The sequence below is a fragment of the Cherax quadricarinatus genome, chromosome 4, assembly GCF_038502225.1.
Source record: "Cherax quadricarinatus isolate ZL_2023a chromosome 4, ASM3850222v1, whole genome shotgun sequence".
Classification (NCBI taxonomy): domain Eukaryota; kingdom Metazoa; phylum Arthropoda; class Malacostraca; order Decapoda; family Parastacidae; genus Cherax; species Cherax quadricarinatus.
The window spans coordinates 74,550,497-74,575,880 of NC_091295.1; the positions used below are offsets into that span (position 1 = coordinate 74,550,497).

The 25,384-nt window shown below is 36.6% G+C and overlaps 1 protein-coding gene across 1 annotated transcript in view; it reads left to right on the plus strand.

Annotated features, from left to right (window-relative positions):
- Positions 1–25,384, plus strand: part of Dscam1 (Down syndrome cell adhesion molecule 1) — a gene marked incomplete in the record, with an annotated part of 1,133,347 nt that overhangs the window by 695,976 nt on the left and 411,987 nt on the right. The window contains 1 exon segment of the mRNA XM_070098007.1: positions 25,199–25,318. Coding sequence (XP_069954108.1) covers positions 25,199–25,318 — 120 coding nt within the window.

Below are 25,384 nucleotides of genomic sequence, written 5' to 3' on the forward strand. Positions count from 1 at the left end.
AATACAGAGGATTTGGAGAGTTGGCAATGTCGTATAACCCCTCCACCCTGTATATACATATACAGTGGAACCCCAAATATTGGCTGCTGCATTTATCGGCTGGTTTTTGGGCCGAAATTTTGCTTCGTATTTCAGCCTCTACCTCATAAATTGGTTGTATTATGCGAGTCAGCCCGCCTTCTGCCGGGACACTGCTGCATAGGTGAGTCAGTCTGCCTGTGTCTCTCGGTGAATGAGCATATACTCCACTCATTCATCCTAACATTTCCTTAAAATCCATTGGTTTTTGTGCTTGTTTATGAAGTGCGATTTTGAAATAAGCCACCATGGGCCCAAAGAAAGTTCAGAGTGATAGAATTTAAGAAAGAAGTCATTGAAAAATATGAGAGTAGTGTTCGAGTGCTAAAATGTGCCAGGATGTAGTGTTCGAGTGCTAAAACGTGCCAGGATGTAGTGTTTGAGTGCTAAAACGTGCCAGGATGTAGTGTTCGAGTGCTAAAATGTGCCAGGATGTATGGGAAATCCAAATCAACAATCACTTCTATCCTGGCAAATCAACAATCACTTCTATCCTGGCAAAGAAAGAACAAATCAAGGAAGCTGATGTGACGTGAGGGGTAAACATGTTAACGAAAAAGAGATCACAAACAGTGGAAGATGTGGAGAGAGGCAGGGAGTGTAGCAGACAGGCAAGGAGTGTAGCAGGCAGGGAGAGAAGTAACCCCAGTGAGGGCTTTGATACCTAAAGTCCTTATGGAGGGGAATTCCCCTTCCACACAATAATCAGTTCTCCCTCTCTCCTCCTCCCTGTCTTCCATAACCCAACAAGAGTCTTCAATAAAGGTATGTAATAGTGATTTAAATGTTCATTTATTTATTTTATTTAGCTCTCATTGTTTTGTGTATGTAAAACTATAATTAATCTTTAAAAAATGTATTTTTTGTTAATATTTTTGGGTGTCTGGAACGGATTAATTGTATTTACATTAATTCTTATGGGAAATGTTGCTTCGAATTTAGGCCTTTACGAATTTAGGCCAACTTTCTGGAATGGATTACAGCCAATATTCGGGGTTCCATTGTATATATATATTTTTTTCAACGAACTGGCTGTATCCCACTGAGTGGAACATCGGTGTTCAAATGTACCAGACCTCAAATGAGCCAAAAGTTTTTCTGGAGTCTGAGAGTACGTTTGCTTAAAATTCAATTGCAAAAAACTTTACACGAATGCTGTTTCAAAAGTGCTTTGAAGTGACTTCTGACACTGACCTAACTTTCAGAGACTTTTGGAAGAGTCAGTTTAACATCGTCCAGTGTGTGATGCTGATAATTGAAGCTTGGGAAATACTGTTTTGGACATCAAACTTTTTGCAGTTTGAATACCACCTAAGAACCAGTTAAGTTCAAACGCTGAAGTTCCACTGTCTAGAAAACACACACACACACACACACACACACACTGAAGCAAAAATTGCCGTAAAGAGAATTGCCATTTTTTCACTTTTAAATGCATATAAATCCTTGATAACACATTTGCACTATCATATACGGGACCGCCCTGCTTTACGGCGATTTGCTAATACGGACATTTCAAATTACAACCAAAAATTCATTTATACGGCTCCTGATTTGCTGTTAGGGCGTCTGCAAGCCACTCTGTTTACATCCTCAGTGAGCTCCGTGTCTGTCAAATATGTCTGTAAACCTTCCAAAATTTCAAATGTTTTAAAGTTAGTGTGTATTTTATATATATGTACTTTGATAATTGTACTTGTGTGTACCTGTACCAAAATAAACTTACTGTGCTAGCATGCAGATACACATTAAAATCACTAAGAGAGTCTCACTAGTGTTGAAAACACAACAATAATAATAATAATAATACAATGGACCCTCGCCTAACACTATTAATCCGTTCCTTAGAGCTCAGTGTTAGGCGAAATTATCGTTAGGCGAATTAATTTTCCCCATAAGAAATAATGGAAATCAAATTAATCCGTTCCTGACACCCCAAAGTATGAACAAAAAAAAATTTTTGCCACATGAAATATTAATTTTAATACACACAAACTGAAGAAGACATGCACAGTTACATGACACTTACCTTTATTGAAGATCTGGTGATGATTGATGGGATGGGAGGAGGGGAGAGTGTTGATGGTGTTAGTGTTTAGAAGGGGAATCCCCTTCCATTAGGACTTGGTGTCGAGTCCTTTTCCGGGGTTACTTCCCTTCTTCTTTTAATGCCACTAGGACCAGCTTGAGAGTCACTGGACCTCTGTCACACAACATATCTGTCCATAGAGGCCTGCACCTCCCGTTCCTGTATGACATTCCTAAAGTGTTTCACAACATTGTCAGTGTAATAGTCACCAGCACGGCTTGCAATAGCTGTGCGAGGGTGATTTTCATCAAAAAAGGTTTGCACATTAAGCCACATTGCACACATTTCCTTAATCTTTGAAGTAGGCAACTTCCTCAATTTCTCTATCCCCTCCTCCAAAGCAGTTTCCTTAGGTGTGGCCTCTTGCTGTTGAAGATGATCTAGCAGCTCATCAGTGGTTAGTTCTTCATTGTCCTCCTCCACCAACTCTTCCACATCCTCCTCCCTAACCTCCAACCCCAAGGACTTCCCCAATGCCACAATGGGTTCCTCAACTGGCATAGGATTCACAGGGTTAGCCTCAAACCCTTCAAAATCCCTTTTGTCTACACATTTTGGCCACAGTTTCTTCCAAGCAGAGTTCAAGGTCCTCTTAGTCACTTCCTCCCAAGCCTTACCTATAATGTTTACATAATTGAGGGTGCTAAAGTGATCTCTCCAAAACTCTCTTAGAGTCATTTGAGTTTGTGAGGTCACTACAAAGCACCTTTCAAACATAGCTTTTGTGTACAGTTTCTTGAAGTTGGAAATGACCTGCTGGTCCATGGGCTGCAGGAGAGGAGTGGTATTAGGAGGCAAAAACTTGACCTTAATGAAGCTCATTTCCGCAGAAAGTTGCTCTGCCATGTCTGAAGGATGACCAGGAGCATTGTCTAATACCAGGAGGCACTTAAGGTCTAATTTCTTTTCAATTAGGTAATTTTTCCCAGTGGGGGCAAATGCATGGTGTAACCAGTCAAAGAAAAAGTTCCTAGTGACCCATGCCTTACTGTTTGCCCTCCACAGCACACACAAATTAGCCTTGAGGACATTGTTTTTCCTGAACACTCTGGGAGTTTGAGTGATACACCAATAAAGGCTTCACTTTGCAATCACCACTAGCATTGGCACACATCAACAGAGTAAGCCTGTCTTTCATAGGCTTATGTCCTGGGAGTGCCTTTTCCTCCTGAGTAATGTACGTCCTGTTTGGCATTTTCTTCCAAAACAGGCCTGTTTCGTCACAATTAAACACTTGTTCAGATTTCAGTCCTTCACTGTCTATGTACCCCTTGAATTCCTGTACATATTTTTCAGCCGCTTTGTGGTCCGAACTGGCAGCCTCGCCATGCCTTATCACACTATATATGCCACTACGCTTCTTAAATCTCTTAAACCAACCTTTGCTGGCCTTAAATTCACTCACATCATCACTAGTTGCAGGCATTTTTCTAATTAAATCGTCATGCAACTTCCTAGCCTTTTCACATATGATCGCTTAAGAGATGCTATCTCCTGCTATATGTTTTTCGTTTATCCACACCAATAACAGTCTCTCAACATCTTCTATCACTTGCGATCTCTGTTTCGAAAACAAAGTTGCACCTTTGGCAAGAACAGCTTCCTTGATTGCATTTTTCTTGGCCACAATAGTAGCGATGGTTGATTGGGGTTTTGTGTACAACCTGGCCAGCTCGGAGACACGCACTCCACTTTCATACTTAGCAATGATCTCTTTCTTCATATCCATAATAATTCTCACTCTTTTTGCTGTAGGGTTGGCACTAGAAGCTTTCTTGGGGCCCATGGTGACTTATTTTGCAGGTGCAATCACTAAAAAGGCTGTGATAATATGAAATGTTCCGATTGTGTGCTTGGAAGCGACTGCGGTGGCTGGCTTATAAACACTGGCACCCAAGGAACAAGTGAGGCGGGCTCAGGCCGCACGTGGACGCATCTCGAACGAACCGCATTGGTTGAGTTTTTTAGTGCTAGCCGAGGCAAAATTTTTGCGTTAATGTATCGCTAGGCGGATTTAACGTTATGCGATGCGTTCGTTAGGCGAGGTTCCTCTGTAATTGCTCTGGGGTAATTTAACCCTCTTAAGGTGGGTCCTGTTGAAGTCCAGGTCAGTCCCATTGCTCTTTGTGATGAGCTCAGCTCTTGCAGATTAAGCTGTAAGCAGTAAATTTGGGCCTAGATATGAGATAATGGGTCAATGCGGTAAGTGTGCACCATGAAAAAAATCCGACAGCAAACAGTATATGAGAAAAAAATTGCGCTGGTTTAAAAAAGCGACTTTTCAGTGTAATTTTCATATGGTTTTTATGATTGTATTCTAAGTCTCGTTTGATAGAATGGAATATATATTACAGAAATAGAGATTATTCTGATTGGTTTCAGGACTGAAAGTACAGTAGCTTGAAATTTAGCTCAAATTAGTGGAAATTTTCAATTTTTGCTGATATTCCAGGGTACACAAATTACGTGACTCATCCAATACACATCTAACTGGTTGGTCTAATACATGTTCACAAATGCACTGACATTATTTATACAATTATTACAGTAATGTAGTAGTCTGAAAAAAATAAATCTTCTATTTTTTGTGTGAATAAAAATTCAAAATGGAAAGCAAGCATAATATAGGAGAGGTCTGGGGGCACAACTAATGAACAGAAGAAGTTATTTTTTTTTTTTTTTTTAGTGCCAGGAATGTCTACATTGTTTATTCTGAAACCTGTTTTTAAATTGGCAGTTTTTTTTGTGTAAAACTGGTCAAATTTCTGATTTCTGATCTTTATTGGATAGTTGAAAAGGTAAATGGGCAGTTCCTTGTACCCATTTGTTAGAATAGAAGGAATACTAGCAAAATAGCTACGAGTTTAGTCAACTGATACAATGGAATTGGCTGAAAATAGGGATCAAAATGGGCAAAGTTACCGATGCGTAAACTGAGACGCACAACTTTGCAAGAGAGTAACTCCATGAGTTTTCCATCAAATTTCATATTTTTGGTTTCATTACCTTTGGGAAAAAATTTCTCATCATTTCATAAGAATTTTTTTTTAAATTCTCCAACCCTGAAAGCAAGTTTCAAATTCAGGGGTTCTGACCCTGAAAGGGTTAAATATGTTATATTACCTTATTATAGACATTTTCATTAATTCATGTGATATTTTTTTTTTAACATTATATAAGAAAAATGCTATCTATCATATAAACATAATACATACAACCATAGTAGAGCAAATTGACATAAGTATGTGGTTGTCAGGTGGTTTGTAGTAGTGACCAAGAATTCTGTTTTCTTTGTCCAACACCAGAGAAGCTGTTTACATTGTAGTATTACATGAGGGTAACTTTAGAAAAATATTCCTTAAATATGTTATCACTCACAGCGTCATTTGTTCTAATAAATAAATAAAGTTTATTTCTTTGTAAAGGTTACAATGTGTAATTACAGTTTTGATTTGCTAAGTACAAAGATAGCCACTATCATGTCGAGGCATTTCGGGCAAACTAATCCTAATACATAGTAACTATTTAAAACTAGATAAGATAATAGTACATAGTAACTATACTTAAAACTAAACAAGTAATAGTGGTTAGCTGTTTTACAATCTTATTTGAACTTAATACAAACTCATTTAACCCTTTCAGGGTCCGTGCTGTAGATCAACGGCTTTATGTTGAGGGTTCAAACCTTAGATCTACGCCATGAGCTCAGCTCACTCTGATAAGCTGTGAGACTAATTTTCGATTACAACAGCAATTTGCAGTGTTTTTTCATTTTTTTTTTTATAGTTGTATTTGCGATTTCTTGGTCTCATTTGATAGAATGGAAGATATATTACAAAAATAGAGATGATTTTGATTGGTTTTAGTACTGAAAATGGCTTGAAACTGAGCTCAAAATAGCAGAAATGTTAAATTTTTGCCCATGTTCAAGATTAAATAAATAACCTCACATGTCTAATACACGCCAGCTGGTGGGTCTAATATACGTTCACAAATGTGGTGATATTATTTTTGCAATTATTAGAATACAGTGGACCCCCGGTTAACGAACTTTTTTCATTCCAGTAGTATGTTCAGGTGCCAGTACTGACTGAATTTTTTCCCATAAGGAATATTGTGAAGTAGATTAGTCCATTTCAGACCCCCAAACATACACGTACAAACGCACTTACATAAATACACTTACATAATTGGTCGCATTTGGAGGTGATCGTTAAGCGGGGGTCCACTGTATTGCATGACAGTAAATCTTCTATTTATTGGTTTGAATAAAAATTCATTATGTGAATTAAAAATCAAAATGGAATTCATTTGTAAAGCCTGAAAACATAACTGATGAACAGAGGAAATGTTAGTTTAGTGCTAGGAATGCCTGCATTGTTTATTCTGGACCCTATTTTGAAATTGGAATATTTTGAACTTTGCACTAAATTAGCCAAATTACGAATTTCCAATCACTTTATTTTGTAGTTGAAGCAGTTGAGTTGGCGATTTCTTATGCTCAATCGATAGAGTAGAAGTAATACTAAGAAATAGCTAAGAATTGGGTCAACTGGAATAAGGTAATTGGCCTAAAATGGGAGTCAAAGTCGCAAAATCGCCGATGCGTAAATATCGCTGACACATCAAAATCCGCGAGAGCATAATTTCATCAGTTTTCCATCAAATTTTGTACTTTTTGTTTTATTACCTTCAGAAAAAGATTCTCTACCATTTCGTAAGAAAAAGTAACAAAATTATTTTTTGAAAATTCTTGGACACTGGTGTGCACTTTGAAATTTGGCCTCTGGACCCTGAAAGGGTTAAACTTAATACAAAATCTAACGTACAAGTAATGGTGCAAGTGGTAATATTTTATGGAATGGCGGAATTAAAAGCCAGGAGGTCACATGATAAGACTAATTAGCAGATGTTTTGGCAGATTTGGTTAATATTGAGAAAAAATTATTTTATGGATTGGGAGAATTAAGAGCCTAGAGGTCACATGATAAAACTAGTTAGCAGATGTTTGGTTGATTTGGTTAATATTGTGAAATAAGACGATTTTTTAGCAAAGTCCTAAATTTATAAGCTGTCTGGGGATCCTTGACCTGTTCCGGTAGCAAGATCTTCGGGCCTTTTATGTACATAGTGTTCTTGCATACTGAGAGTCTGACTCGAGGGATGTTGAAAAGTGCCTTATGCCTTGTATTGTGACTGTGCATTCTGTTGTAATGGTGTTGAATGAGAATGTTGTTTGATCAGTGACCACTTGATCAATCTAAAACATTAATACATGCTTAACTCTTTTGCTGACTTTGCTGTAGTACTATGCCTTTGAGTTCACTGGCCATGCCATAGTACTACATGATGAGCTCAGTTCACTCAGATAAGCTGTGAGTGGTAAATTTGAGCCTAGAAATGAGAGAATGGGCTGATGCAGTAAGTGTGCACCATATAAAAAAAATCCTGCAGCACACAGTGCATATTGAAAAAATTGTGACCGTGCTTTTTGTTTAACCCGTAAACGGTCCAAACGTATATATACATTTTTTCAACATTTGAAAGTATGTAAAAAAGTAGATCTTTTTGTTTTTCTACATTTGAAAATGTGTAAAAAAAACTTTGATCTACTTTTTTTTTTTGTTATTTTTGAAAATATGTAAAAAAAACTTTTGTAGCACTACACATGTGAACGTAGATCTGCTTGGACCGTTTACGGATTAAAACAGCAACTTTGCAGAATTTGAATTTGAACTTGAATATGCAGTGTATTCTCGGTTTCTTGGTCTCATTTGATAGAATGAAAGATATATTACAGAAATAAAAATGCTTTTGATTGGTTGTAGGACTGAAAATAGCTTGAAATTGAGTTCAAAGTAGCAGAAATGTTCAATTTTTGCTGATGTTCAAGAGTAAACAAGTCATGTCATGCATCCAGTACACGTCAACTGGGGGGTCTGATATGCATCACAAATGAGCTGATATTATTTATACAATTATTACAATATTGCATAACAATAAATCTCCTACTTTTGTGTACGAATAATAATTCCTTGTGTGAATAAAAAATCAAAATGTAATTTGTGTAAAGCCTGGAAACAACAAATGAACAGAAGAAATGTTATTTTAAAGATTAAAAAAATTATTAAAGATTTTATTTCTTTGCAAAGGTTACAGTGTGTAATTACAATTATGATTTGTTAAGTACAAAGAAAGCCACTATCATGCTGTGGCATTTTGGGCAAACTAATCCTAGTACATAATAATTACTTATCTCGAGACAAGATAGCATTGGTTAACTTTTTTATAAATCTTTATATTATCTTAATACTAATGCCAGGTAGTCAAGGTGGAGGTTTATAAGAATAATCTTGAACAATATGGTTATTGGTTCAAACTAATATTTTATGGATTGGCAGATGTTTTAATAGACTAGAGGTCATTTAATATATTTGGGAGAATTGCTTCAGACTGATTAGAAGTTGTTTTGGTGGGGTTGGTTAGTGCCAGGAATGCCTCCATTGTTTATTCTGAACCCTATTTTAAAACTGGAGTATTTTGAAATTTGTGTGAAATTGGCCAAATTACCAATTTCTGATCACTTTACTGGGTAGTTGAAATAGTTGATTTGATGATTTCTTGTGCTCAGTCGATAAACTGGAAGCCATGCTAGTGAAATAGCTAAGAATTTGGTCGACTGGAACAATGTACTTGGCCTAAAATATGACTCAAAGTATGTAAAATTGCCAATGCATAAATATCACTGACACAACAAAATTTGCGAAAGGGCAATTTCGTTAATTTTCAATCAAATTTTGTACTTTGTTTTATTACCTTCAGAAAAAGATTCTCTACCATTTCATAAGAAAAAATAGAAGCTTCTGTCAACCTTTCTGTACTCGACTGAAGAAGCCTACTGTGTAGGTGAAACGTTTCGAAATAAAGATACCTAACTGTTGCATATGTGTCTTACCTAACAACCTGTCGGTATTTTATACCACTTCGATGTTCACTCTGTCAGACACTGCAACACAGTGGAATCTTGGTACAGAATAGAAAAACAGCTTGGACAACTTCAACTAGTGAGAATGGCTGGATTTGAGAGGGACGTGACCTCCCAACGAATGCATTCTTACCTCTACTAGTGACCTTCATCTCACCTGGCAGTATATGAGGCTCCATCCTGTCACTTCAACTCTATATTGTTTCAGACTATGGAACAATACTCTTCTCCAGACTGAGGGACTGACCACCTCAAAACTTCAAGGGTGATGGGCTGATTACATCGTCTTCACGTCTCTTCTGCTTCTATCAACTTTTCTGCACTCGAATGATGAAGCCTACTGTGTAGGCGAAACGTTTCGAAATAAAGATACCTAACTGTTGCTTAAGTGTCTTACCTAACAATACTAATTGTAATACTGTACTAATATTTTTTTCGCTACCTCAGTATGTTAAATTATATTAATTACAACATTTTTGGCTACCTTTCTTTATTAACCCTTTCAGGGTTTCGGATGTGCTAGTATGGCTTATGCACCAGGGTTTTTGACATACTAGTACGCCTAAATTCTAGCACCCTCAAATCTAGTGAGAGAGAGCTGGTAGGCCTACATATGAAAGAATGGGTCTATGTGGTCAGTGTGCGCAGTATAAAAAAAAATCCTGCAGCACACAGTGCGTAATGAGAAAAAAAAAACTTTGACCATGTTTTTGGATTAAAACAGCGATTTTGCACTGTATTTTCGTATGGTATTGTTGTATTCTAGTTTACTTGGTCTCATTTTATAGAATGGAAACATACAGTGGTCCCCCGTTTTTCGTAATTAATCCATTCCTGGAAGTGTGACCATTATCGAAATTTACAATTTTCAAATCCATTTTCCCCGTAAGAAACAATGTAAATACAATTAATCCGTTCCTGACACCCAAAAGTATTAAAACAAAAAAATTTTTTACATGAAATGTAGATGTAGTACATAAACAATACAATGGGACATAATGAATGAAACATTAACAGCATAACACTTACCTTTATTGGCAATTCTTCTTAGTGTATGGAAGACTGGAGGAGGAGAGAGATTGGATTATTTACTGTTTGGAAGGGGAATCCCCTTCTATCAACACCTCAGGTACCAAGTGCTTTTCTGGGGTTACTTCTCTTCTGTTTTTTAATGCCACTAGGACCAGCTTGAGAGTCACTGGAGTCCTGTCTTGCAGAAAAACTGTCCAGAGAGCTCTGTTTCTGGCATCTCTTTAACACTTCCCTAAAATGGGCCAAGACTTTGTCACTGTTCATGTTGCCAACATGGCTTGCAACAGCCTTGTCAGGGTGATGTTTCTCCATAAATCTTTCCATCTTACCCCACATTTCAAAAATCTCCTTAATTTCTGAAGAAGGCAACTTCTTCCATCTCTCTTCCTCCTCCTCTGCAGCAAGATTCTGAGCTGCGATCTGTTCGTGTTCCTGCTGAAGCTCTTGCAGCTCCTCAGTGGTGAGCTCTTCATTGTGGTCTTCCACCAACTCTTCCACATCCTCCAAACTCACATCCAACCCCATGGAACTCCCCAGTGCCACAATAGATTTAGCAACTGACATAGGCTCATCAGGGTCAGCCCAAAACCCTTCAAAATCCCTCTTGTGGACACAATCTGGCCACAATTCTCTCCAAGCAGAGTTCAAAGCCCTGGTAGTCACTCCCTCCCAAGCCTTACCTATAAGGCTTGTGCAATGGAGGATACTGAAGTGTTCTTTCCAAAACTCTCTTAGGGTCAAGTGAGTGTCTGAGGTCACATTAAAGCACCTTTGAAACATTGCTTTGGTGTAGAGTTTTTTTAACTCTTTCAGGGTCCAAGGCCCAAATCTGAAGTGGTGCCCCAGTGTCCAAGAATTTTCAAAAAAAAAATTTTTTATTTTTTCTTATGAAATCGTAGAGCATCTTTTTGTGAAGGTAATAAAACAAAAAGTATGAAATTTGGTGGAAAATTGACGAAATTATGCTCTCGCGAATTTTGATGTGTCAGCGATATTTACGAATCGGCGATTTTGCCGACTTTGACTCCCATTTTAGGCCAATTACATTAGTCCAATCAACCAAATTCTTAGCTATTTCACTAGTATTACTTCTATTCTATCGATTGAGCACAAGAAATCGCCAAGTCAACTGTTTCAACTACAAAATAAAGTGATCGGAAATTGTTAATTTGGCCAATTTAACACAAAGTTCAAAATATTCCAATTTCAAAATAGGCTCCTGAATAAACAATGTAGGTATTCCTGGAACTAAACTAACATTTCCTCTGTTCATTAGTTACATTTTGAGGCTTTACAAATAAATTCCATTTTGATTTTTTATTCACATAATGAATTTTTATTCACACCAAAAAATAGAAGATTTACTGTTATGCAATACTGTAATAATTGTATAAATATCATCACCATATTTGTGAATGTATATTAGACCCACCAGCTGATGTGTATTAGATGTGTGAGGTCGTTTGTTTACTCTTGAATATCGGCAAAAATTTAACATTTCCGCTACTTTGAGCTCAGTTTCAAGCCATTTCCAGTGCTAAAACCAATCAAAATCATCTCTATTTCTGTAATATGTCTTCCATTCTATCAAATGAGACCAAGAAATCGCAAATACAACTATAAAAAACATACGAAAAAACACTGCAAAGTCGCTGTTTTAATTGAAAAATCATGATTTCAGTTTTTTCTCTCATTATACACAGTGTGCTGCAGGATCTGTTTTATGTGGTGCACACATACCACATAGATGTATTCTCTCATATCTAGGCCCAAATGTACCACTCACAGTTTATCAGAGTGATCTGAGCTCATGGCGTAGATCTACGGTTTGGACACTCACCGTAAAGCCGTAGATCTATGGGACAGACCCTGAAAGGGTTAAAGTTTGAAATGACCTGCTGGTCCATGGGCTGGAGGAGAGGAGTGGTATTCGGGGGCAAGAACTTTACTGTGATAAACCCAAACTCCTCCAAAATTAGGTCATTGAAGTTTGGAGGATGAGCAGGTGCATTGTTCATTACTAGGAGGCACTTGAGATCCAATTTCCTTTCCAGGAGGTAATTCTTCCCACTAGGGCCAAACACTTCACTGAACCACTCGACGAAAATTTCCCTCGTGACCCATGCGTTACTATTAGATTTCCAAAACACACACAATTTACTCTTCATAACATTGTTTTTCCTTAACACTCTGGGATTTTCAGAATGGTACACTAGTAACAGCTTCTCTCTGAAATCCCCACTAGCATTAGCACAGAACATGAGCGTCAGCCTGTCTTTCATAAGCTTGTGTCCTGGCAGTGCCTTTTCCTCCTGAGTAATGTAGGTCCTCTTTGGCATTTTCTTCCAAAAGAGGCCTGTTTCGTCACAATTGAACACTTGTTCAGGTTTCAGTCCTTCAGCCTCTATGTACTCCTTGAATTCACTTACGAATTTTGTAGCTGCAATTTTGTCTGAACTGGCAGCCTCACCATGCCTTACCATGCTGTGTATGCCACTACGGTTCTTAAATCTCTCAAACCAACCTTTGCTGGCCTTAAATTCAGAAATATCAGTACAGTGGACCCTCGACCAACTATATTAATCCGTTTCTGAGAGCTCATCGTTAGTCGAAATTATCGTTAGTCGAGTTAATTTTCCCCATAAGAAATAATGGAAATCAAATTAATCTGTTCCTGACTCCCCAAAGTATTGAAAAAAAAAAATTTTACCACATGAAATATTAATTTTAATACACACAAACTGAAGAAGACATGTACAATTACATGACACTTGCCTTTATTGAAGATCTGGTGATGAGTGATGGGATGGGAGGAGGGGAGAGTGTGGATGGTGTTAGTGTTTACAAGGGGAATCCCCTTCCATTAGGACTTGAGGTGTCGAGTCCTTTTCCGGGGTTACTTCCCTTCTTCTTTTAATGCCACTAGGACCAGCTTGAAAGTCACTGGACCTCTGTCACACAACATATCTGTCCATAGAGCTCTGTACCTCCCATTCCTTTAAGATTTGTCTAAAATGGGCCATAACATTGTCATTGTAATAGTCACCAGCACAGCTTGCAATAGGTGTGTTAGGGTAATTTTCATCCATAAAGGTTTGCAGTTCAACCCACTTTGCACACATTTCCTTAATCTTTGAAGTAGGCACAATGGATTCCACAACTGGCATAGGCATCTCAGGGTTAGCCCCAAACCCTTCAAAATCTTTCTTAATTTCCATACTAATTCTCACCCTTTTTATCACAGGGTTGGCACTAGAAGCTTTCTTGGGGCCCATGGTGACTTATTTTGCAGGTGCAGTCACTAAAAACGTTGTGATAATATGAAATGTTCCGATTGTATGTTTGGATGGGACCGCGGTGGCTGGCTTGTAAACACTGGCACTCACGGGACAAGTGAGGCGCGCTCAGGCCACATGTGGACGCGTCTCGAACGGAACGAATCGCGTTGGTCGAGTTTTTTAGCGCTAGTCGAGGCAAAATTTTGCATTAAAATGTATTGCTAGTCGGATTTAACGTTATACGATGCCATCGTTGGTCGAGGGTCCACTGTACTCGTTGCAGGCAATTTCTTTACCAGATCGTCATGCAACTGCCTAGCCTTTTCACAAATAATCGACGTCATAAGACTATCTCCTGCTAATTGTTTCTCGTTTAACCACACCAATAATAAGTTCTCAACATCTTCGAGTACTGGTGGTCTCATTTTTGTCAGCATATTTACCCCCTTTGCAACAACAACTTCCTTGATTTCCTTTTTCTTGGCCACGATGAAAGCAATGGTTGTATGGGGTTTGTTGTGGTGAATGGCCTATGCTGCACTTCCTACATGAGTGATGGACTGAACACATCGATTCCAGGTTGAGGGACTGATTACCTCGAACTCCTCCTTTCCTTACCCATTTCTACTTTGTATTGGACTGATGAAGCCACTGTGTGGCGAAACGTTTCTTCAATAAAGATTCCCATGTGTTGCACAAGTGTCTCAATTCTTCATGGGGTTCGTTATACATCCTGGCCAGTTCGGCCACATGTACGCCACTTTCATATTGTTCAATGATGTTTTTCTTAAATTCAATCGTATTTCTCACTTTCTTTACCTAAGGCTTGGCAATAGGAGCTTTCTTTGGAGCCATGGTAGCTTATTTAGTAGTTGCATGCACTAAAATGAATGGAATATTATGAAATATTTCGTATGAGCAAGTGAGAGGACCGTCGCTCACTTGTAAACAATGGCACACTGGCTGGGAACGGCTCAGAGCCGTGCGTACGTGTCCCAGATAAATGACTGTTCGCTAGTCAAACTACGATTAGCGAGCCAATGTTTTGACAAAAATAACGTTACTATTTTCGAAAATTACGACTATCGAGCCTTACGATTATCGAGGGACCACTGTATTACAGAAATTGAGATGAATTTGACTGGTTTTACAATGAAAAGTACCCTGAAATTGAGCTCAAAGTAGCAGAAATGTTCCATTTTTACCAAAGTTCAAAAGTAAACAAATCATGCTAAGCGTCAACTGGTGAGTCTAATATTCTTTCACAAGTGCGCCAATATTATTTATACCATTTCTACACTAATGCAGTAGTCTGCATAACAGTAAATCTTCTATTTTTTTGTGAGAATAAAGATTTAAAGTGGAAAGCAAAAGAATGTAAGAGGGGCCTGGGGATGTGACTAATGAACAGAGGAAATGTTATTTTAGTGGCAGGAATGTCTTTCTTGTTTATTCTGGACCCTATTCGTAAATTGGCATCTTTTGAAATTTGTGTGAAATTGGCAAAATTGCTAAATTCTGACCACTTTATTGGATAGTTGAAATCAGTAAATGGGTGGTTTCTTGTAGTCATTCGATAGAAAAAATGGAGTTCTAGCGAAATAGTTGTAATTTTTGTTGACTAGTACACTGGAATTGGCCGAAAATAGGGTTCAAAGTGGGCAAAATCATCAATGCATGAACATCGTTGAGACCGCTAACTTCACGAGAGCATAATTCCGTAAATTTTCCATCAAATTTCATACTTTTGGTGTCATTATGATCGGGAAAATATTATCTTTTCATAAGAAAAAATAATTTTTTTTTCTTTTTTGGAAAATTTGACGACCCTAAGAACAAGTCACGGAGAGGGCCTGGCGACCCTGAAAGGGTTAATAAGGTAAAATAATGAATAATAAAATTTTACCACTCCATAACCCATGTCTAGTTTTAACCCTTTCAGGGTCGACAGGCCCTCTCAGAGACTTGTTCTCAGGGTCGCCCAAATTTCAAAAAAAAAAAAAAAATTATTTTTTCTTAGGAAAAGATAGAGAATCTTTTCCCAACCATAATGACACCAAAAGTATGAAATTTGATGGAAAACTTACGGAAAAATGCTCTTGCTTTGTCAGCGGTCTCGACGATGTGTACGCATCAGCGATTTTGCCCACTTTGAGCCTTATTTTCGGCCAATTCCACTGTGCTAGTCGACAAAAATCATAAATATTTCACTAGAACTCCATTTTTTCTATCGAATGAGTGCAAGAAACCACCCATTTACCGATTTCAACTATCCAATACAGTGGTCAGAATTTAGCAATTTTGCCAATTTCACACAAATTTCAAAAGATGCCAATTTCCAAATAGGGTCCAGAATAAACAAGAAAAGACATTCCTGGCACTAAAATAACATTTCCTCTGTTCATTAGTCATTCCTGGCACTAAAATGACATTTCCTCTGTTCATTAGTCAAGTCCCAACGCCCCTCTTACATTCTTTTCCTTTCCACTTTGAATTTTTATTCTCACAAAAAATAGATGATTTAATGTTATGCAGACTGCTGCATTAGTGTAAAAAATGGTATAAATAATATTGGCACACTTGTGAAAGAATATTAGACTCACCAGTATTGGACGCTTAGCATGATTTGTTCACTTTTGAACTTTAGTAAAAATCCAACATTTCTGCTACTTTGAGCTCAATTTCAAGGTACTTTTCATTGTAAAATCAGTCAAAATCATCTCAATTTCTGTAATATGTCTTCCATTCTATAGAATAAGACCAGGAGAACTAGAACACAACAATAAATACCATACGAAAATACAGTGCAAAGTCGCTGTTTTAATCCAAAAACACTGTCAAATTTTTTTTCTCATTATGCACTGTGCGCTGCAGGATTTTTTTAATACTGCGCACACTGACCACATAGACCCATTCTTTCACATGTAGGCCTACCAGCTTTCTCTCGCTAGATTTGAGTTCGCTAGAATTTAGGCGTACTAGTACGTCAAAAACCCTGGTGCGTAAGCCGTACTAGTATGGCCAAAACCCTGAAAGGGTTAAGTAGTGTGTAAGCATTAGGATTAGTCTGCCTGAAATGCTCGGGTATGTTAGTGGCTTTCTTTGTGCTTAACAACACTTTTTAAAAAGTAAATCACACATTATAACCTTTGCAAAGAAATAAATATTTGTATTTGTATTTATTCTACTGAACCAATGTAAAGACAACTTGTACACATTGTAAGGGTTTTGTATTGTGGGAAAAAGCTTCACAGATGCATGTGTTGTGTGAAATGAATACGTATGAACTGTGTTCATCTGACCGCCCACTGCACAGTCGCTCTGTTTGTTTACATTTTCCACATCTCTTGGTTAGGTTAGGTAAGGTTTCATCAGGAAACAGGACGAGTGTTTCCTGGCGCGGGTCTTAGTCAGATGATGACCCGCTGTTGGAGCTTTTGGTTATCTGACCAAGGCTTGCTGCTGTCTTACTGGTCCACCCCTTTATAAATTATGGTCATAGTTACAACCATTTAATACAATTCCGCATCACATGTTGACTCTCATTTATGACGGCATCCAAGGATAGTTGTGATAAAAAGAGCCTCTTACTTTAGATACCAAGTTAGAAATTATTAAACTTGGTGAACAGCGTGTCTATGGCAATAAGCATAATAATAAAATAATAAATGCTCTGGAGCACTTTAAATGTCATAAATTACAATATTATAGACATTTTCATTAATCCATCTTTAACCCTTAAATGGTCCAAATGTATATATACGTTTTTTTCAACTTCTGAAAGTATGTAAAAAAATGTAATCTTCTTTTTTGTTTTACATTTGAAAACGTGTAAAAAAACTTTTATCTACATTTTTTTTGTTATATTTGAAAATATGTAAAAAAAGCAGATCTACTTTTGTAGCACTACGAATTTGAACGTCAATCTCTTTGGACCGTTTAAGGGTTAAACTCAGTGAACAAGGTATGTCAATGGCAGTAAGCATAATAATAATTGCTCTCGGGGACTTTTTTTTTTTTTTCAAAATTATATAAGAAATATGCTACATATCATATAGAGCAAATTTATGCAATCATAGTAATTGTGAGGTGTGGTAGCTAGGTGGGCTACCACACCTGACTTCCTATGATAAGACTACCAGTATTTTGAAGTAATGAGTGTACTGTATGTGCATTTTACTCTATTTTTTATGCCTAGTTCTATTGTTAACTTAATATATGATAGTGTAAACATGTTATCAGGCATTTGTATGCATTTAAAAGTGGAAAAAAGGTGATTTGCTTTATGACTGTAACCTGGAACCTAACCCGCTGTATAAGTGGGGCCCGGCTGTATTAAGTTAGTAATAGAACTAGGCCCAAAAACAAAGTAAATGCACATACAGTACACTCATTACTTACATTTCGGCCTTAACGTAAGGTGAGAGGTGAATTGCATTTATTGTAGGAAGTCAGGAGGAGATGGCTAAACAATGGCTCGGCTTAAAGGCATTTTGTGACTAGTTGATCTTCAGTCCACACCAGTAAAAGGTTCATGTCAGAGATAAGGTGTAAGCACTTTTAATTTCCTGCAACACTTTCTCCTTCGAGTTCATTTAAAGTAAGAGCCTTATTATTCCTATTTTTATCACAACTATTCTTAGATGCTGTTGTAACATAAAACAGTACAGTGGACCCCCGGTTAACGATAGTATTTTTTCACTCCAGAAGTATGTTCAGGTGCCAGTACTGACCGAATTTGTTCCCATAAGAAATATTGTGAAGTAGATTAGTCCATTTCAGACCCCCAAACATACACGTACAAACGCACTTACATAAATACACTTACATAATTGGTCGCATTCGGAGGTAATCGTTATGCGGGGGTCCACTGTATATATATTTTACATATTAACTTTAAAACACTTGAAACTTTGGAAAGTTTCCAGATGAAACCAAGAGAGACAGAGAGTCATGGCACCACACCCAGCTTCACTTGTAAAAATGAAAATTTATTATTATTATTATTATTATTATTATTATTATTATTATTACATATTATAAAACACCATGGGGAGGGTGCTCCATAAATGTTTATATGGTGTCAGTGTTTTGGGTGGGTGGTTGGATTTACACATACAGTAGAACCCTCCATATCCACAGATTTGGTTTCCATTGTTTCAGTTAACCAGGGTTTACCAGGGCCTGAAAATAAGCCTTAATTGTGCTTAATGGCATTAGAGTGCAAAATTAGTGAGGATTGCAGTTCTTCAAAGCCTAAGAGAAGCCTCAACTTACTGTGCACAATTTATCACTTAACCCTTAAACTGTCCAAACGTAGATCTACGTTCACCTGTGCCGTGGCGCTCTGAATATTTTGAAAAATAAAAAAATCGTTTTTTGTTTTTAAATTAAAGAGGGATATTTTCTGTGTGGTATAAGATAAAAAGAATTTTTTTTTAGGACCAGTACTTACTGAGATATAAGACCGTGAAGTTGGCTCTGGATGCTCACCTGACGGCAACATCCAGTCCTGCCTCTTGCAGAAGTGGTGCCGATTTGCCTTTTTTTCATTTTTATTTTATTTTATATAATTTTTATTTTTTGATAATTACAATTTATAACAGTTCTTGTGATTTCATAGCCAATCTTTGTTCTGACACTAATATTATGTACTGAAATAGTACTCAGATAGTAACCAACACACTCACTGGTGAACATTTTCACCTGCCCAGGTCATTTACTATTGTCTAGAAATATATACAAAGTATTTATAGGTCCCAGCAATGTTTTAGAGATGCTGGAATATGAACCTCCTTGAAGCATGGTGTTATGACAAGCGTCAGAATGTGCCCTGCTGGAGGGGGGAACCTTGCCTTAATATGTTTTTACTCTTGCACACAAACATGTCTTTGTATGTCTGTCTGTCAGTCCATCGGTTTGCCTGTCTATCTGTTTGTCTATCTGTACATCTATCTGTCTGTCTCTCTGCCTAGTTCTGCTTATCTGTCTGTCCAGTTCAGCTTATCTGTCTTTCTGTCTTGTGTGTGTGCCTGGAATGTAATATGAGCTCCTTGAATAATTGTGTTATGACAGCATCAGATAACTGTGACATTTGATGAATGTGCGCTGCTGCAGGGGGAACCTTGCCTTTATATGTTTTTACTCTTGCACACAAACATGCCTATGTATGTCTGTCTATCTGTTTGTCTAACTGTGCATCTATCTGTCTGCCTAGCTCTGCTTATCTGTCTTTCTGTCTGCTTGTGTGTGTCTGTCTTTCCATCTGCTTGTCTCTGTCTCAGGGAGCTGCTAGTAAACCTGTTGGTTTGTGGTGTATGGGCCGCTCCCTGATTGCTGAGCAAGTGACACTGCTATTATTTGCTTCATGTTTATTTATGTCTTATATCTGCAAACACTGTGTAGCACTTGGCCTGGAATTTTTGGGTTATCCTAGGTAATTTACATTATGTATAATAACTGTACTTATGAGTACATGTGAGAGCTTATGAGTACATGTGAGAGACAGAGATACAAAAAGACAGTGATATAGACAGATATATAGACAGACAGAGATATAGACATAGACAGAGATATAGACAGATAGACGGAGATATAGACAGATACAGACAGACAGAGCCAAAGCCAGTCAGCTAGCCAGCCGAATACATAAGAACATAAGAAAGAAGGAACACTGCAGCAGGCTTACTGGCCCATGCAAAGTAGGTTCATGTCACCCTCTGGCTTAGACCAATGACCCACCTAGTTAGGTCACATCCACTGAAAGAAGGAGCACTACATCTGACCTAGGAGCACAAGCTAGTCAGGTCCAACTCTCACCCACCCACGCCCACTCGTGCATTTATCTAACCTATTTTTACTTTCCTCTTGAAATGTGAGTGTTAATATGACATGACATCAGTGAATCCTTGGTGTTTGCCACAATATTTGCTCTAGCTGGTGCTCAGTTGAACTGGTGCTCCCACAAGGTACCAAGTTGTCCCAGATTTTTTCATAGTGTGCACACTGAGTGCACAGACCCATTCTTTCATGTCTAGGCATCTCAGGCCTATCACACCAAATTTGAAGGAATAAAAAATAAAAAAAACCATACCACGGGTGGGATTTGAACCTGCAGTCAGAGAGTCTCAAATCCTCAAATCCCGCCTGTGGTATGGATGTTTGCAATCATGTCATTACGATTTCGTGTCATAAAAAATAAAACATTGATCTACATTCGGAGACTGCCGCATGTGAACATGTATCTTCATGTGGACAGTTTAAGGGTTAAATTTTATCATAGGTATGCATGTAAATGAAAAAAGATTTAGGTATTGGGTTCACTACTATCCATGGTAGGTCTTGGAATGTATCTCCAGGAGATATGGGGAAACTACTGTACAGTGGACCCCCGGTTAACGATATTTTTTCACTCCAGAAGTATGTTCAGGTGCCAGTACTGACCGAATTTGTTCCCATAAGAAATATTGTGAAGTAGATTAGTCCATTTCAGACCCCCAAACATACACGTACAAACACACTTACATAAATACACTTACATAATTGGTCACATTCGGAGGTAATCGTTATGCGGGGGTCCACTGTATTTCATACCTGTCCATTGGCCATTGATACATGTTCATCTGGCACTATGCATACGTTTGTGAAGCATTTTCTCCACAATACAAACACATTGTGTACATGTTTTCATGTTGGTGCAGTAGAAATACACTCATGCAACACACCCTCTTGAGAGTGAATGACGCCATGAGTGAAGGCATACTAAGGGAATGTTTTTCTACAGTTACCCCAGTAACTAGAAAGAACATAATTCTTGTAGTACGCTCCTACAAGCCACCCAGTTACCACACCTCACAATTATGTCACTTTGTTCTACTATGGTTATATGTATTATGTGTATATAATATGTAGTGTGTTTCTTATATAATTTTGAAAAAAATGTCAGACATATAAAGTGCTCCTAGTGAGACACTCTTAGCTACTCCCTTGCCTGGCATAGCTACTCCTACTTTGTAATGATGCCAAATAGTGATTTTAATGTACCTGCAATAGTACAGTGTGTAAGTTCTTAGGTACAGGTACACATAAGTACAGTTATCAGTAGTATCTTAGTACTATCTCAGTCATAGATATACGAACTTTGCTTACTGAGTTTAATCGTTTCTAACTTTGCACTTAAAGTAAGAGCCTTACAACTCCTGTTTTTATCACAACTACCCTTAGATGTCATTGTAACATGAAAAGCACATACGTAAAATACACAATAACTTGAAAACACTTGAAACTCTGGAAAGTTTCCAGACATAATCGAGAGCGTGGATGAGTAGTGGGCAGAAGCTATAATAACGAGTCAGGAACCGTATAAACGAAGTTGAAGTGTTCATATTAGCAAAGCACTGTAAAGCGAAGTGCCGTAAAGCAGGGCCCTCCTGTAGATATGTATGTATATATGTATGTTATATAATATACATGTAATGTGTGTATATATATATATATATATATATATATATATATATATATATATATATATATATATATATATATATATATATATATATATATATATATATATATATATATATATATATATATATATATATATATATATATATATATATATATATATATATATATATATATAATATATATATATATTTATTTATATTCTGTACATAATATTTGTAAATTAACATGGAGCAGTATACATATTTTAATTTTTTTGTGCCCAAACTATCTTAACAATCATACCTTACCTTCTTGTAATTAATATAATATAATTTAGCTTATTTCTACCTAATTCTTGGCTTGCATTGGCCAAAATTTTGTTAAATTATACTAATTTTACAATATTCTGACTTAATTTTGCAGATATATTGCAACAGTGAATACATTAAACTTGATTGGCACAACAATCATTGCTGTATAAGTCAAGATTGCAAGTGCTGCATAAAAAGCGCTACATATAGTATAACACACTGAAAAAGCTGTTTACGTCGTATGTTTGATTAAAATTTAAATATGCAGAGGTGGAATAGTGTCTGCACTTGAAAAAATATCTAGATAAATTAGGATAAGTTTAAAGATGAGCTGCAAAATATCTTCCAGAACTAAATTGATTTACAAAATAAAGCTGAGGACATGAGACCTGCCCACACTGGATGACAGCAGGGAAATAGGAGACATGATAGCATTTTATAAAATTATGAAAGCTACAAAAGAACTGATAAGGAAAATTTTGTCGTAGCATCAGTAGAGAGTTTAATTAGAAGAAGTACTGAAGGGATTCTTGAGTGTTCTTCACAAATATTGTTAGAACAATGAAATATTTACAAAGAGGTTGTAAGTGTTACAGCTGCTGGAAATCTTGATATTTGTGATAAATTAATTGCCAATGACAAGATACTTTGAGCTTAGTTTGGCTCCTGTAACTACAAATAGGTTATTATTCAGTAATTATATAGTAATAGAGAGAGAAAGAAAGACATACAGATTCATAAATACATATACATAGTAGTTAACACATAGTAGTTAACTGATACATATACAAGAACACATCTCAGTAGTGTGTGTATATATTGTAGGTTGATAATTTTGATTGTTATATATTGTACAGTTTTTCTATTGTCAATGCATAAAAATTTTGGTTGGAATAATTATAAAGCTAATTTTTTTTTTAATACATGAAACATGGTCAGTGAAGTATATACATTTTTACTGTAAATAAATATGAGATTGTAAATGGTAAATATTGATAATAAAGCAACCATGCAGCTCAATACCCTAAAACCTATGCTTAATATTAACCCAACAATAACTGAACACACTGACTGGCTGTATCCTCCAGGATTTTCTACCTGTAGATCTGGATAGGGGTTGTCTCCAGGTGTAAAGTAATTTTCCTGGATTACATGCTCACACTCAACATTATTTAAACTTCTATTCCTCTGAAATTGTTCATGCTTGTTGATCTATATTCCAAGACTTTTTTTTTTTTAATAAGGCTTATTTCATAATCTAAGTCATTCAATTCATATTTTAAAAAAATACCTCTACTATAAAATAAAAGACTTTGGGACAACCCTGGGACCAGAGAAGCTCTACTACCATATTTTCTGTGAGTGATTCTAGTTTGTGGGAACTCCTCAAGTGTCCAACTTCTGTTTTTGTGAAATTTGCATTGGTTTCCTGTGGGTTCATTCTCCTGTACATTACAATACCTTGTGTACAGTCTGAGATTGTTTGCTAACTTCTATGTTGTACTGTTGATAATGGATTGTTCCTTTGGTTGTCTAGTGGTTTTATTAACTCCACGTGTTGTTCACTGCTGAATGATTGGCTGGATTTGTGTTTGTACTAATGATATGAAAAAGAAAAATAATTAGAACACTGAAAATAAGTTTGAGGGTGTCTGCTAACTGCGAAAAACAAATTGGCTATACTGTACCCAATTGGATTTACACAAATCTTCACCTCAAAGAAATGAAGGAACAGGGAGAATCTCTTAACACTTACCCTACCCTATTCCTTATCCTTAACCACAGTTTTTTTCTGTTAGCTATATGAAAAGATATTTATTTCTCTTATTTCCTTTACTAATTAGTTGACACAGTTCAATGCATGTTTGTAGAGTAGCACGTAAATCTGCACAAAACTGTTGATTAAAATGTTATTTATGGATTTTGAGGTATTGACTCAGATTCTGTCAAAGACATCCTATTTGAAATTAGACAAAAGAATGTAACTCACAGTTATTTGGAAATTTTAATTTTCATGGATACCAAATCTAATATTATTATACAAATATAATTACAGTGTACTATTGTAGCAGAATTTTTGTTTGCAAAATATTAATTATTTAGTAACATAAATGAAGGATGAGTGAATATATAACATTTAGATATTAATATTTTTTCAAATCAGTCCTTTCAATAAGGCTTGGTGAATCCAAAGAGGCTCTTTTAGTTAAAATTGGAATATAGCTCACATATAAATTACAGTATTTGTTAATGTATTTTGACTACTGCATTTAAACAAAAAATATTGTTCAATATGTATGTATTAGTATTATACAGTATATATAAATATTTTTTTTGTCAAAACATTGTAAGCAAAATTTATTAGAGGAGAGAGAGACAGCATGAGTCAATACACAAACTTTACTTTAAGTTGTTCTTTCCTGTATACATTCCCATGAGCTTGACCTTACATCAATATTCCTTATAACCCCTGCAACCCACTGAATCCACTTCCATCCTCCTATGGAACATGGGAAGGTTTTGAAATCATGTTTATTATGGTTTATCAGACTCGGTAGCATACTTTGCTAAAGTAACATAAGTGTAGTATTAGGGTTATAGCCTTTCCATTCCTAACCTTTCCTAACATCCCAGCTCATCACAGCTTTGTGGGAATGAGTAGCTATGGGAATAGAACTATTATTTTTAGTTACTTTTTTTCTTTTCTTTGGGATTGCATGTGTAGTAATTGCTTGATATTATAGTAGCTTTTTTAGAAATAAGAAATTTTTGTTGTATAGTACTTGGTGATATACTGGTGATATATATGAAATATATTTGAGTAGGTTTGTATAATAATGTTTTCATGACAAAATTCTTTGTGTGTTAAATTTTAGTTCATGATATATATATATGAAATACAAACTAAGTTGTTAAGAGCCATTCTGCATTTTCTTTGATGCATATTTGTGCTAACATATTGTATGTATGAACTTGACAGTACCACCTCGTTGGATTGTGGAGCCAACAGATAAAGCATTTGCTCTGGGAAGTGATGCCAGGCTGGAGTGCAAAGCTGATGGATTCCCTCGGCCCTCTCTTGGATGGAAGAAAGCTGCAGGTATGGCACTTATTTATTTTTATTAACTCATCGGCCGCTGCCAACCAAGACAGGATGACCCAACAA